At 35.9% G+C, this 16,457-nt stretch overlaps 1 protein-coding gene across 1 annotated transcript; it reads right to left on the bottom strand.

The window, feature by feature from the left end:
• Positions 1-12,634: 12,634 nt before the first annotated feature.
• On the bottom strand, positions 12,635-15,179 carry LOC149183369 (uncharacterized). Its single transcript, XM_089418710.1, has 3 exons — positions 14,550-15,179; positions 13,910-14,056; positions 12,635-13,814 (listed from the first exon to the last, which is right to left on the bottom strand). The coding sequence occupies exons 1-3, from the start codon at positions 14,900-14,902 to the stop codon at positions 13,607-13,609; spliced, it is 708 nt and encodes a 235-aa protein (XP_089274836.1). The 5' UTR covers positions 14,903-15,179; the 3' UTR covers positions 12,635-13,606.
• Positions 15,180-16,457: the final 1,278 nt, after the last annotated feature.

Below are 16,457 nucleotides of genomic sequence, written 5' to 3'. Positions count from 1 at the left end.
AGAACAATGACTACACTCTCTCTCACAGTGAAAATATGGTGCAGGGTAACACCTGCACATACCCACAGTATGCATTTTCAATGATGCATCCACACCTGTCGCAGCTGTCTGACTCTACAATGCAGTCAAACCTTCAGACCATAAATGGTCAAATGGCCCTCTTGTACAATTCCTTTGTAACGAAACCTCAATCATCCCGCTGAACCTTTCTATAGTAATCAAAACCATTCAGAACCACAATCCATATATATATATATATATATAACCACACTACTTCATATTTTTTGGTTACATATATATATTAACACAAAACACTATTAGTGCTAATCTCTCGGTGTAATCCTTACACAAAGGAATTCCACGCAATACACCTTTTCCTCCTTTATATGGGTTTTGCATAGAACCTGAGGTTAAAACATCATCGCAATCACTATCAGAAATCTTCCCCAGCCTTACCACATAGGTGGTTGATGACCCCTCCAACTCCGATATATAACTATCGGAATCATAAAACACCACTTAAGTCTTAAACCACCCAGCACAACTCGTCACAAAATACAAAGGAATTACACTAACCTTCCACCCGCATCATATAATGTGGACTTCAAAAATTATTCATCGACATTTATAATTGTCATCGGTTCCATAACCTATCGCTCCACCATGCTTCTGCTGTGACCTTTCCCTTCTCTGAATGCTGACTCCCAATTTCCAAACCTCTGATTGCTGATTAGCGCTTAATCGCTATCAGTGTATTAGCGTTCCATTATACTAGCCCTTGACTACTTCAACCAACCAATCCAATTGGGTCTCCAGACTTGATAAGGCTATGAATCGATCTCCATAATATTTCATGTCCAAAACTTAGTTCCTACTGTGTTTGCACTAATTATTCAGTGTAAATAGCGATTTGCGTTGTGAGACTTACTCTCCAACAATAATTTCGTCAATGGGATGCTTTGCCTCCTTCTTCAAAGAAATCATCCATACCATTGATCCAGGTGATCAAACAGTTCCTGTGCACTGGTATTTTTCTCCCTCGCTCCTCAGTTTCATATTTTTCCTCACTAAGGCTTCAAGTTTCTATGGATTTAGCTTCCCCTCAAAGGTTTTCTTCAAAGGTTTCGGGTCTTCTGTTCTGCTGCTCAACTACTCCTCTGAACTCAATTCCTCGAGCTCTCAACTTCTCTGTCACTCTAGAGCACCACTCTGATGCTTCAATGGGACTCGATGGTCCATTACGATTTTCTGAATTGTTCTCCTCACTGTGCTTTGTCTTCAACTGTGTTTGCCTACAGTTATTGTAAACCTACAGTTTCACACCATAAACAATCATAGAACATGCATTTCATACATTTTGACATAGTCAGGAAAACTCTGCATATACTAATGTAAAAGCACAGATTACACCGAGACACCTCGGTCTCACACAGGCCTGATTTCTATTATTCGTGGCCTCCTCCTCGTATTGAACATGCAAGTTCACTATTTATAAGAATGCATTGGATTGGATCATTGGAGGATCTAATCACCCCTCTAACAAAAGTCCTAAAGCTCTCTGCATGCATACATATGTGGCAGATAAGTATCCTTGAGACTTTATCCATTCCATCTTTTCCTCTGTTTTAAAATAGAAAATTCTTCTTACCAGCTTCCCGTTTAATGCCTAAAATCTCTCTCTTGTTCAGAGAATCATGGAACTGTTTAAGAGTTGGATTTGACTTCTACCACTCATGTTCTCATTTATTTATTTTGAGAGCATTTACATGTTCTCCCATTATCTAATTAAATCACACTTAAAGGCCCAAATATTTCCTTAACTTGATACTTAGGAAAACTATTTCCTAAAATGCATGACCCCATATGTCTACTATTTACAATGATTTTCCTTCAGCTAAATGCTCCTGCATCAGACTCCCAAAGTAGAAAACATTCATGATCTCCTGATCATGTGTCTTCTAGTATTTGTCTTCATGGATCCCATACTTTGTTCTGTAACTATCCAGATGCTTGGTTTCCTTGTTGCTGCTGCATTTTTTTTGTCTTCTTCTTCTTGTAAATCAAATTCAAGTTCTGATTGCTCTTGCTTCCTGCTGCTACCATTTTCCTCCATCCGGACTGCTTCATCATCTGCTGCCATATTTCTCCAATTTCTATGTCTAGCATACCTTTGGGCTGGTCCATATTTTGCTTCATATTTCTTTGTTCCAGGTTGTTGATGTTCTCTTCTATACTAGCTTTGCTTGCTGCCATTGTAGACATTGTTGTAGACTTTGCCTCCACTTTTTCCTTTCTTGCTATGCTGACTCCTACTTGGCTTGCTGCCATTTTTGCTGCCTCCCTATCTTCCTTACCCTCTTTCATGATTAAATCATGACTTTTCAACATTCTTTCCAGCAATTTAACTTCTATGCTCCATGGATTGAATTCTTCCACAGAATCTCCTTCCTCCATCTTTATTTGGCTATTCACTTATGCCAAATCTCCTCCAGCATTTGCAACAAAACCTGTACACTCAAAACACTTGTTAAAATCAAAAACATAAGGTTGCTATGCCTTATCTTCCTTTTGCAACAATTCAGTTTGTTGCTTAGTTTCCCCCTTCTCCTCTGTGAGCACATCGATATGCTGATTCGAATTCTCAGTAGAATTCATGAGACTATCAGTTAATATCTCTTTCACACCATCTGTTCTAATGATGTCTTCCTGCTTGGGTTCATAGTAGTGAACTTCTCCTCCTTTAACCTGCTATTGGTTATCTTTAATTTAAAATTGTTTGATTCCTACCCCCTCTTTACCATCTTCAAACAACCTCTGCTCAATCTCTCTGATCACATACTCATACTCATTCATGATTTTTAATGAACCTACAAACAAATTATTGCATCTTCCTATCTCCATGGCTACTTGAGACACATCTCCTTCTTCAAAAACTGTAACTACGGCTTCTATTCTACTGTCAGGTTCTCTCATCAGTTTCTCCAATAGTTTAATTTCCTCTTCACACTTAGCAAGCACTTCATCACAATGCTCTCTTCTTCTAGCTTCATCCTTCACATGTTGTGTTATAGTATTAAAATATTGTCCTCATTTGACCCTTGTAATCTCAAGGTCTTTTTGCTGTAGCAAATCACTACTTCCCTGATTCAAGAGATCTTCTCCATTATACTCTGTTCTCCTAGAGTACTCCTCTAGACTTTCGACATCTTGAAAAGATCGTCCATCCTCTTCAAAACACTCCTTTGTTAGTGTTCCTTTTCACAAGGCTAAACCCTTTGCATAGGGTTCCTCCTTCTTAACATCTTTCAGTAGATGTCAGTCTTCCCTACTGTCTATCTCAACATTTTCCATGGCTATCTCCACTGTGCCTATCATCATAGTGAATTGATGATCCTTTACTATGTTTTCATCTAACATAGTCTCTTCCTCAAGTTCTCCTTCAGTCCCTTGCTAATTATCTTCTCTGAAGATATCTTCAAATGGTTGATTTTCTCCTGCAATATTTTCCATCATACACAAACTATCAATTTTAAAAATATAAGACCCTATGGTCTCACTTGATGGTTCAGCCATCATATCTCACTACTGTTCTAAATCATTCATATGATTCAGAAATTCTTTGATGGTCTCTTCTTCAATCTCCTCAAGCCCTTCAATTGATTGCTTGACATCTTCCTCTAGTTGTATATGAGATCTATCTACCTCATCTTCTTCTAGAACATAATTTTGATTTTGCTGGTCTTTTTCTTTCTTCCTGACAATATCAGCCAATTGTCCTTCACCTGCAAACATACACAAATTGTTAGATTTAAAATCATCATACCTTTTGCTGTCACTTGAAGTTTCATTCTTCAAGTCTTCATCTTCAGTTAGCATCTTCTCATGTTGTTTTGAACTATCCAAAGAGTCCATGAGATCTTCACCTGATCCCCATTCATTAGCTTCAGTGTAGTCTTCACTTTCTCCTAGAATTTCTCCTTGTTCTTGTTCACAAATGGATTCTTCCATTTCTAATTCGACATCCTTGAGTTTTTCCTTTGGCTACATTACTTGCTTTTGTTATAGCCTTCTCTGCATCTCATGCCATTCCACTGGCTTCTTCCTCAAGACCCAACCTAGCCTCTAGCTTTCCTCAGGCGGTCTCCTTAATGGATTGAGATGTTCTTTTAACTCAACAACCTCTTTGTCAATTTCTTCTTGACTCATCCTCTTTTCATTTGATTTGGCATCCTCTTTCTTATATCCTCTGTTGTGGCTTCTCTATGAGCTCTAATATGACTATCAGTAGTCATCTTCTTCTCTTCTTTCTTCACGATCTCCTTTGCAACAAGCCTCTGCAATAGCTAGTCCTCCTGGCTGCAATCTTACCTCACTAAGCTCTCGTCACTCAATATTTTGGTAAGCATGGGTCCTCTATTTGGAACCTCTTCTTCTTGAGCAACACCTTTGCTCCTTCTAGGCTTCCACAATCTCTCACTTCCTCTTGAGAACACTTCAGCTGTCCTCTCTGTCCAATCTCTTGTTGGATTTTTTTCATGTTCACTGCCACTTCTTCTTATAGAGTATTCTCCTTACTCTGTCTTCAAGAACTCACATGGTTCTTCTCTCATAGCTTTTCTTGTTGTCACCTGTGCATTAGTATAAAAACACACATTCTTAATTGGAAACATAACATATTACCTCACCTTCAAGATCTCAGCATGATCTTGTTTCACCCATTCTTTTGCACTTTGAATGGATTGTCCTCTAGTTGGTTTCCAAGTCCTGTTTCCTTCAAGGAATCCTCTATTCCTGTCTACTCCAAGCCTCTTCTGGAACTACTACAGTCTTATATGAATTTCAAAGTTCCCTCTTATAGATTACAAATCTGCTTTGATACAAACTTCTACTCTGATACCACTAATGGTGTAGGGTAACACCCACACATACCCACAGTATGCATTTTCAATGATGCATCTACAACTATCCCAAGTGTCTCACTCTACAATGGAGTCAAACATTCAGACCATAAATGGTCAATTGGCCCTGTTGTACAGTTCCATTGTAACAGAACCTCAATCACCCTGTTGAACCTTTCTATCGCAATCAAAACCCTTCAAAACCACAATCCATATGTGTATGTACATAGATATATATATATATATATATATATATATACATATATATAACTATACTCCTTCATATGTTTTGGTTACATATATATATTAACACAAAACACTATGGACGCTAATCTCCTGGTGTAATCCTTACACAAAGGAATTCCATTCAATATGCCTTTTCCTCCTTTATACGTGTTCTACACAGAACCCAAGGTTAAAACCTCATCGCAATCACTATCGGCAATCTTCCCTAGCATTATCACATATGTCATTGATCACCCCTCCGACTCAGATATATAACTATCGGAATCATAAAACACCGCTTAAGTCTTAAACCACCCAGCGCAACTCTTCACACAATACAAAGGAATTACACTAACCTTCCACCTGCATCATATAATGCGGACTTCAAAACTTATCCATCGACATTTATAATTGTTGTTGGTTCCATAACTTATCGCTCCACCACGCTTCTGGTGTGACCTCTGCCTTCTCCGAACACCGACTCTCGATTTCTGAACCTCCAATCTCTTATTAGCGCTTAATTGCTATCAGCGTATTGACGTTCCATTATACTGGCCCTCGACTACTTCAAACCGTTGATCTGATTGGTTCTACGGACTCGATAAGGCTATAAATCGATCTCTATAATATTTCACATCTGGAACTCAATTCCGACTGTGTTTGCACTAATTATTCAGTGTAAATAGGGATTTGAGTTGTGAGACTTACTCTCCAAGAATAATCCTGCCAATCCGATGCTTCACCTCCTTCTTCAAAGAAATCATCCAAACCGTTGATCCAGGTGATCAAACGATTCCTGTGCACTGGTATTTTGCTCCCTCGCTCCTCAATTTCTTAGTTTTCCTTGCTAAGTCTTCAAGTTTCTATGGATTTAGGTTCTCCTCAAAGGTTTTCTTCAAAGGTTCTGGGTCTTCTGTTCTGCTCCTCAACTACTCCTCTAAACTTAGTTCCTTGAGCTCTCAACTTCTCTTTCACTGCAGAGCATCGCTCTGATGCTTCAATGGGACTCAATGGTCCATTATGATTTTGTGAATTATTCTCCTCTCTCTGCTTTGTCTTTGACTGTGCTTGCCTACAATTATTGGAAACCTACGGTTTCATAGCATAAACAATCATAAAATATGCATTTCATACATTCTGACATAGTCAGGAAAACTCTACATATATTAATTTAATAGCACGGATTACACCGAAACACCTCAGTCTCACACAGGCCTGATTTCTACTATTCGTGGCCTCCTCGTATTGAATGTGCAGGTTCAGTATTTATAAGAATGCATTGGATTGGATCATTGGAGGATTCGATCACCCCTCTAACAAAAGCCCTAAAGCTCTCTGCATGCATACATATGTGGTAGATAAGTCTCCTTGAGACTTTATCCATTCCATCTTTTCCTCTGTTTTAAAACAGAAAAGTCTTCTTATCAGCTTCCCATTTAATGCCTAAAAGCTCTCTCTTGTTCCGAGAATCATGGAACTGTTTAAGATTTCGATTTGACTTCTACCACTCATGCTCTCATTTATTTATTTTGAGATCATTTACATATTCTCCCATTATCTAATTAAATCACACTTAAAGGCCTAAATATTGCTTTAACTTGATACTTAGGAAAACCATTTCCTAAAATTCTTGACCCCGTATGTCTACTATTTACAATGATTTTCCTTGGGCTAAATGCTCCGGCATCAAAATATCTTGGAAAAAAATAAACATAGCATCCTCTCCATTTTTACAAACCTACACTACTCCCTCTAAGCCCTAGCATCATCCTCCAAACCCTCTACATCATTTCTCATCACTTCCATACAGTCAAAAGGCTTTGAATGAGAAGGAATGGATGCTATAGTAAGACAAAATGTTGCTGGAAGAAGGAAGAAAGGAACAAATGGTGCTATAACCAAAAAGATTAATGTAGTTCCCAAGAGAGACATAATCAAAACAAAAATCTCCAAGGCCATTAGGAAATAATCTAGGCGATAAAAGAAGAGAAGAAGGCAAGCTAATGGTCTCAAGAAACAATGATTTTTCTATGCACAAATTTATTTTTGGGCTTGTCCTTGTAGAACTTACAACCAAGATTCTAAAGAGAAGGGACTGAGGAATGCACAAGAGAAATGCCACCAAGGCCATGAATGAGGCACAATGAGGTCACTTAGTTTCTCAGAGGATGAGCAACACTTTCAGCAGGGGGGTTTGATGGGCCTCTAAATTAGACATAAATTAAGGCACATGCCTCTAAATTAAACATAAATTAAGGCCCATATAACCATCCTTTAGCATATTAAACCTCTCTTTTTGCATTGATAATGTATTTCTAACTTTAATACGTTCATTAGGATGGTTTATGAATAATTTCATATTTGTGCCTAATATTATTTATTCTTGTGGAATATTACGAGAATATTACACAGATTATGAAGCTATGGAGAAGGAAATAATTTAGGGACTTGATCCCTACTACGTGAGGACCAATATTAAACAAATCAATAAGATATTATGGAATTATGGCACAGATTGTGGAACTCCAATGATTGATAAAATCTAGGAATCTGTTCCGTGTCATTTAATACAGATTCCTAGTATTGGGAACCTGATCAACTAATCAAGGGATTTTGGTGGGAAAAGATTCCTAATCATTTTGTATAAGTACCAAGTCAAGTTTTCCTCTAGGGGTAGATTTTTATTAGTCTTATTGCGGGGAGAACTCATATTTTTGCAGCTCCACTCTCATTTCATGTAGGGATGTAATTGTATTGATGAAAATAATGAAGATTGGTTTCATGTTCAACTTCTAAATCTTATGCTCCTCCATAGGACTCTGATTTTCCTTGGCCTTGTCCATCCTAGGAGGATCGGAGCCCTTTTGTATCATTTTCTTTTCTTCTTTTCATTTCTTATTCACATGCATCTCTTGCTCTTGCTTCTTTCTATTTCTGCATTTAGTATTAATGATTTCTTGTCCTAGTATTGGGCTAAATGGTTGATGTAAGTTCTTTTGTAGGATCACAAGGATAATTTCATCCTTGGAAAATATTTTGAAGGTCATAGTGATCATTTAGCTAATTGGATTAGTTTTCTTATTCCCAAATCTAGATTTCTAGAACTCCTTTGTGGCAAATAATAGTAAATTTCTTCTATTTTTTAGAGCATCATAACGAGCTTCAATTGAGTTGGTTCGACTTGCATTAGATCACAAAAACATTCTATTTAATGAAAAAATTTACCCCATTTCATTTTCACTTGATTAGGTTAGGCATTTTATAGGTTTACTAGCTCACTAGTTCTCGAATTTCTGGATTTCAGACTAGTAATTTTCTATTATTTAATAAATGTTTCCCATGTATAGATGAATTTGTCGATAGATGCAAAAAATAATGTGTGTTGTTGCAAGATCTACTACATTGCAGGGATACCTAATCTCGTTCACCTCATCCAAGCCTCATCCACTCATGTCGCAAAAGGTCCACTAAAGTCTCACTCTGAATTCTTATTTTATAAGAAAAATTTGACATTTCCATTGAGAAAATCCACCCATATTGAAACCCTTGCTTGATTTATGGGTTGTTTCCACCACCTCCATGCCTTATTCTTCCATTATCCACCTTTCACAAGCTTCATTCAACCTTCTAGACCATTTCCTAAGCTTATGGCCTCTTCTTGTAATAAAATAAGGGATTCTCTAGGAACTAGTACATCCTGTAAGAAATCTTGTAGCGGCCTGTTCTGAGCCTGAATTGAGAAAGATCATCATGGAAGCTAGGATTAGGCCTGTACTTGACCTCCAAGCCATAAAAAAAAGTTGTACCCCTCTTCCTCCACACTTGTCTCCTATTCTGAAGAACAATGAAAGATTAGGATTTTCATTTATAAAATGAAAAGATAAAGAAAAATAGTTCTTTTTATTTCTTAACTAGCACATGCATGCAACGGTGAATACTCCCTAGATCAGATTACATGCTCAGTTAGTTTAAATCATCACATGTCATAAATATGGTTGAGTTAGGTTTGTTTTACATTTAGTTCGTGATCTTTATGCAATTAGAATATGTTTCTTTCCTTGTTCTTTATTTCTTGCAATAGGTTAGGGTTTCCATTTCGAGCAATTCATTTCTTGCAATTAGTTTAGGATTTGATTTCAGTACATGCACCACATTACATCATGACAGCAAAGGAATGACACATTATATGTTGCACATATTGTGCAGATACCTCTTAAGTTTATACGAACCGCAAGTTGATAATTAAATTCGGTAGCCTTAGGAGTTGTAGCATTCTTGTTGCAATATCGAGGCTAATCATCTGGCTTCCCTTTAATGAGATCTTTTTCCGCCGAGAATTTTTCTCACACCATGATTCCTCCTCGGCACTTCTAAAATTACTCTCTGGGTTGTCTGATAATACCAGGCTAGTTCATGGTGGAACATTTGTAGCGATATGGGAGGAGTAATGGTTTTTTTATGAGAAGTGATCTTCGGTATTAACGGGTATGGGAACAATGCCCAACTGCTGCATGAAAAATAGTCCAACTAATGCCTTTGTTAGTTAGAGTTATTTGATTGGGCCTTTGATTCATAGAAATGTGCCAAAAATTGGGTCTCCAGAGAATTGGTGCTACCTCAATTGGTGAGTTTCACTAGAGTTGAGGCGAGATCCTATTGGAGTCTCTATTTTGTTCTCCAACCTTATAAAATTCTCAACTCAGTCTCTCTCCAACAACGCTTTCCATGTATCAGCTCAAACTCTCTTGGAAAACACTTTCTGAGTCTTAACTCTTCCTTTCAACCCTATTGTCTAGTTCTCCTTCCCTACATTTAAGCCAATTAAGAATGGTGAATTTCTCTTAATTTTCCTCATAGTCCAATGTTTCTTGCATCTGAGAGCCGGCTAATGCTCCTCTCTAGACTATGTCTTCTAAGGAAATGTTAAGGATAGATGGTTATCTTAAAGATTAGAAAACTTGGTCATTCTTAGAATACCTAATATGCAAGCTGTAAAATATTTAGTGATATATCTTAAAGAATATTCCAATTTCTAATGATTTTATATATATCCTTCTATAAATTTTTAGTAATATTTAGGACAATATAGTTATATACTGTAAGATTTAGATGAACCAATTTTAGAGAAAATAGAAATTATTGAATATTCTTTTCGAAAAAATAAGGAAAGCTAGCTGACTGACTAATATCAAGCTTAGGTTGTTTTGCACTTCCTTCCTCTTCTCGTTACCTTTGTGTCTCATCTTTTTGAGCCTTAATTTGTTAATCTTGAATCTATTTACGACTTTCTTTCTTGACGAGTTTTTATCCTCCTTGCCCATCAGGCCACCCAATGCATCCAGAGCCATAGGGAGGAGGTTTTAGGGGTCAACAAGGTTGTTCATATGCCTAGACCCAAGCCCATGATGCCACTACTATTTTTGACTATGCAACACCACCTGGCTTTCTTGAGCAAATTCGCAAGCTTGAGACCTGCACCTCTAACGATTGCTAGCCATATTAAGAATATTAGATTATCGGGGAAGTTAACAATTTGGTTCCTGGCCCTAGTCATACAATGGAAAGAGAGAACCAGTACTTGAGTTTGATCGTCGTGCATTAGCATATGGAAACATTTTTTGATAGAGTGTTGAAAGAGAAGCATGAAGACCTAAATGACATTATTTTCTCCTTGAATGGGATAAAATAGGTGCATTGATATCAGGGATCCTTCCTAGATAGCTTAGATTCCCAAATCACACACGTACAAAGTCACCTCCATTGTAAGCTTAAACCCTCTCCTCTAGCTAGTAAAAGTGGGCATGGCCTTTTCTCCTGTGACTTCTTTTGACTCCTCCTCTTATGATATGTTTCTTTATAGTATTCTTGATGAGTTTGATTGTAGTTTGTTCTTGTAGTTTCTAAATATATACTATTATTTTTTATGCAATTAAAATTAAATTACTAATTAAGATACCTTGTTTACCTTGTAGAAAATTTAGAGGTCCTCATGTTTATGATGCAATCTGATTTTTTGATGAATTAAAAAACTACCTTAAAAAAAAATGAGCATCCAATGCAGAGTTGAACACCACCATATGAAACTCCTACAATGTTGGAGTTCTATTATTAAAAAAAATAAAAAGGGTAAACTAGGAAGGCCAAGCAACCATTAATTTTAGGTATTAAACATCGTACAATGTGAATACCCATACAATTCCATGAGATTCTCTAGGTATACATGAGGTTCTCTGGCTTACATTTACATTTTTGAATTTTGAAGTTTTTGGTTGGAATTATTCACTATAGACTTTGATTAAAAAATAAAATAAAATAAATTGTTGTTTAAAAATATTTTTTGATTATCATCTTAAAAAAATTAAGACATTTAAATTATGGAAAAGTGACAACTCAAATTTGTGATTCCAATAAATTAGTGCATGATTATGAATAAATTCAATTGTAAAATATACCGAAGAAAACTCCAAAAATTATAAGGGCTTGGAAATGGCTTGGGAAAACACAAATAATCACTAAAGAATAATGGTTATGGTGTAATACTAGCTGCAATGATTTTACTACACAAAAATAAAAAATAAAAATATTGGAAAGAATGTTTTTAAAATTCAAAATTAAAATTGTTTTATCTCTCATAGATAGAGAAAGATATCTAAGCTATTATATCAAAACATTGTGTCCATATGAACCAACATAGATCCATCTTAATCGAGCAGGTGCAAACTTCTTGAGTGCAAAGTACAATGTGTAATTTAAACAATAAATTGTATTTTTAAATGCTATATAGAGTATATATGGGACCAAACAAACATTTTAACCATAAAAAAGAAAAATCAAAATAATATATAATATATACATTGTTGACATTAAAATATTTTACATAGCATGTATATCAAAACATATTATTGAAAATTATTAATATATTTTTAAGAATATGTCAATATTAATTCATATTAAAATATTTTATTATAACTTACATTGAATATTTTATTATATACAACATTAAAATATTTTATTTTGAATTTTTTTTTGTATAGATAGTTATACAAAGTTGACATCAACATAAATTAGTTAGCATAAATCTTCAAATAGTTTATTCAATTCTCATATTCAAATATTTTTGAAAAGTATAAAGTTTAAATATCTTACTCTCACATATTTTTTTACTTCTCATTGCTTCTAAAATATATTCATTTTTTATTATAATTGACATAATTTTTCTATCTAAAACATATTTTAATTTTATTTATTTTCATTTAAAAAACATATGTCAAGTCCACTGGACTTACACACCCCTAGTACTAAATTATAAAATTAATCTCTCAACTCAAAAATTTGAATTATAATTTTATTTTTATTTCCTAATAAAATAAATTTATAATATATATATATATATAAACAATGATCCAATTTGAAAAGTCTTACACACGAATAGTCTGTCCTATCAACTATAAAATGAGCGGTGTGGAAAACAATATTTTAGCATATCATAAATAAGCGGTGTGGAAAACAATATTTTAACATATGATAAATGAGCGGTGTGGAAAACCATATTTTAACCTATGACTTTCAACGTCCACACATGGATTTCTGGGTTATGAAATAAGCAAATTCGATTCTCCCGACTTTGCCTTTGACATTGATATAAATTGACGTGGTGACAGTGAAACGAAAGACAATCGAGAACACAGCTGAATTCTCTGAGCGGTTTTGCCAATAAGCTAACCACAGCAGATTGGGTGTTTTCTCATCAATCTCGTCTATAGATTCCAGCAGGGAAGGCACACCGGCTACCATTTGAAAACAACAGTGTGGAGGAAAATCAAAGAACTGGAGGTCACCATCCAGTTTTACAAATTTACTTTTGCAGATGCTTCCTTCTCCATGCCCACTAGCACCAGTCTAGCCCATGAAAACCCTATTGCCGCAGTTATCAGCTGGATAGTAGATGAGAAAACTAACATGCGCTTCCTTGTCCATGCCCACTAGCACCAGTCTAGCCCATGAAAACCCTATTGCCGCAGTTATCAGCTGGATAGTAGATGAGAAAACTAACATGCGCTTAAAGATTTCGCTGTGGGCTTTAAATAGAAAAGACCTTGACATAGACTTTTCAAGTTCTTTGAAGAAGTTCAGAAATTCAGGAAATGCCTCACCACATAAGAGCCTTGCTTATCTTATTATTCTGAAAATCTCTTGATGATTTGCTGATTACAGACACAAACTGCGTGGAACATTCTTTATTTATTTTACTATGGGTTTTTTCCAAGTCCAGAACTCTTGGGAAACGACCCGGAATACTTACATATATATATGTTGTTAAACGACTAGTATGGCATAAACTACTTCTCTACCCGATCATGAACATATTACTATAATTCGAAACCCTACAAATAACACCAATTTATATAATGGGAATATACTCTCTTAAACAGTCTCCGAATTGCAAACACTTTTGATGTTGTTCAAATCAGTTAGAAATAGAATTACGGAGGAGACAGATGATCTATTGGCGAACTGGTAGTTTGGAATGGAAGCTTAAGCATTTCAGGGTTCACAATATAGTAGATTACAGATTGACTGTCATGATTATGTTTTCCCAGGTAGGTAGTTATGACTATTCCCTTATCATGCGCGTCACGTTCGACAGTTTTCTTAACGTCACAGTTGCTATCAGAGCATCTATAATAACTCCTGCAGGTAAACCATTATGTACACAGTCAGGACCTGGCAAGTAAGTAGATTTACTTAACCTAATTGGAACAAAGGACTCTGTATAACTTAAACACCTTGGATTGGAGCTGTTCTTCACATATTTCTTCCCATACTTGCGCCACTTGTAACCGTCATCAAGAATATCAGTTTCGGATCTTGTCAGAAAGGCATATTTGAGAGGTCGTTCGGCCTTTCTCTTTCTGCTGTTAGTCTCGGGACTCCTGCTCGAATATAAAGTTAATTCATGAGTGAAACCATGTGCTCTACAAATATATAATATAACCACTAATTCCTGATTAAAGTCATAAGTTCTATAGCGCACTCATAGGTCAATATTGAAGTCGAACTTATTATTGAAACGGAGATCAGATGGATAACTACTCTCTGAAACTGCAATCTCATTTAACTTATGACAATATTTTGAAAGATCACATCAACAGATTTTAATCTCCAATCTATAGCATATTTAAATATTCTTATTGTAGGTCCATAAAAGATTTACTAAACCTTTCAAACATTTACATAGCAAACTTGAAGTATACGAAACTTTTACGTAATGAAACCCTGTATAGATAGACCAGAGACCTTAAATACCTAAAGACTCCCACTTCGAACTTTTAATTCGCTCTATGCACTTCAAAAATCTTAAATGAAAATCAATAGTTACAGAGAGGGCAAATAAAATTTTTGCTAGAGCCTTCAACTAATACTCACAATGTCTGCAGAGACTTATTGGGTTCGATCACACATGAGTTATTAGAATTGTGATCCGAACAAAGGCCCTGGACGTACGGTGGATTGGTCGAATAAGAGAGTGCATATTCAGGTGGGGCACCTCGTCCGGAATTGATAGTGTTAAACTTGTTTGCCTGATGACCCGCATCCTCATTTTTGCAGGAATGGTCGAATTCCTCCTCCAAAACAAGAAAGTCCAAAGGTTCAAACGCTTGAGTCCTTTGGTTGATGTGCTGCAAACTGTCTGGCTGCTGCAGTTGCCGGGACTGTCCCTCGCTCAAAGCCTTATTGGCGGCTGTAAAACGGCCGATGCTAGAACCAAAATTAGCCATTGTAAAATTTCAGCAGTCCTCCACAAACTCGGAAAACCTGGAAAACTGGGGCGCCTATGAGATATGAAGAAGAGGTATAAATAAATGGAAGTAAGCGAGAGTCTGAACTCTTGCACGGCTTCCAAGTGATTACAATTGTGCAACGGGCCGCCTTCTCAGCAACTGTGAGCGTCCTATCCTGAGTTTCGTCCTCAACTTCCGAGTTTCGTCCTAAACTTCCTAACCGATGATGGCTCAGAATTTTTACCCCCAAGCCGTTCCCGGTCTTTCACAGTATGGACACGGTGGGCCAATCTAGGACGACCCTGACTCTTTACACAGAAAATTCAAATAAACGAAAGAAGACATGACAATGACGTTGGCCAACCCTAAGAACCTTCAATCTTCATGTACCACATAAATTCTGCGGACCATTCCACAATGCCCAAATGAATGGCGGCATTTTTTTCAACGAAAGGTAATCTCTAATTAGTCTAATTTCTTATTTCGATGCTCCGTTCTAGACGTTTTTAGTGGGCATATTGATGTTGATCGCGGATTTAGAGAATATTATCGAATTTTATAGATAGGGACTCAATTAAACAATAGGTTTCACTATTGTTCACCGGAAACCTACAATCAAAATAAATTCAAAGGTTTTAGGGAAGATTGTATCCAAATTCAACGGTAAATTTTGATTTCGATAGGGGTATTGAAATAGCGTTCGTAGATTTAATCAGGACCATTGATTTTGATATTAGTGATTCAAATGGCTCTGGCAAATCTAATCTTTACAGTTATTGTTGTAGTGAGAGTACTTACAGAGACCCGTTACTGAACAGTACTCTAATACCGCTGCGCACTGCTTTCAACATATTGGATACGGAGTAGTCTATTCAATTCAGGTTGAGGAACTGTCTGAACAGTTAAAGTTGGCTGGAATTTTGGTAAATTTAAAAAAAATAAAAAAAATTGTAACAGCAGTTTTTGAATCGTGTTTCTTTATTTTGAAATAAATTTAATATTATCAAAAACTTCAAAACACTTAAAATCTTAAAATTACACAATTATAATTTAAATTTACAAAAATCTATTAAATTTAATCAAAATCTTTCTAACTAAAATTTCCATAATTTCCCAAAAAAACAATCGGATTAGAATACAGCTATGAGATACTAGTCACTTAGACATTTTTCAAATTTACAGACTTATCCTGTCCACATAAAACGTTTGATCAAGAATAAGGAATTATACTCCGGAATAGTCATGCGGGACACTCTGAGTAAGGTACTTTCCCTGATAAAGAGATGTCGGTTAAAGAGGGTCATATAAGGAGCTGTCTGATAAAGTGATGTCGGATAAAGGAGGGAAAATACTACCTCCTACTCTACAATATCTCAAAGACTAAAGTTTTTTTTTTTATAAGAATGTTTTAATCCATTTTGCTTAGTATTTGTTAGGAACTTTTTTGAATTGTTTTTATCTTAACTATGTTGATCGTCAAATAAAAAATAATTAGAGAATTAAAGTTTATGATTTTGCGAAAAAACAATAGCTATGATTTTTTTTTATTTTT

This window comes from Pinus tabuliformis, chromosome 3_2 (genome assembly GCF_031772625.1).
Source record: "Pinus tabuliformis cultivar Carrire ecotype Pingquan chromosome 3_2, CPIR1, whole genome shotgun sequence".
Classification (NCBI taxonomy): Eukaryota; Viridiplantae; Streptophyta; class Pinopsida; order Pinales; family Pinaceae; genus Pinus; species Pinus tabuliformis.
Note: the sequence above shows the minus strand (reverse complement) of the source record. Positions and strands in the feature narration are given on the sequence as shown.

Coding starts and splice junctions, on each gene's coding strand:
- LOC149183369 (XM_089418710.1), bottom strand. CDS start 14,902: ATGGCTAATTTTGGTTCTAGCATCGGCCGTTTTACAGCCGCCAATAAG. Junction 14,057..14,549: donor AATAAGTCTCTGCAGACATT/GTGAGTATTAGT, acceptor ATATTCGAGCAG/GAGTCCCGAGACTAACAGCA. Junction 13,815..13,909: donor AAGAACAGCTCCAATCCAAG/GTGTTTAAGTTA, acceptor GTTTACCTGCAG/GAGTTATTATAGATGCTCTG.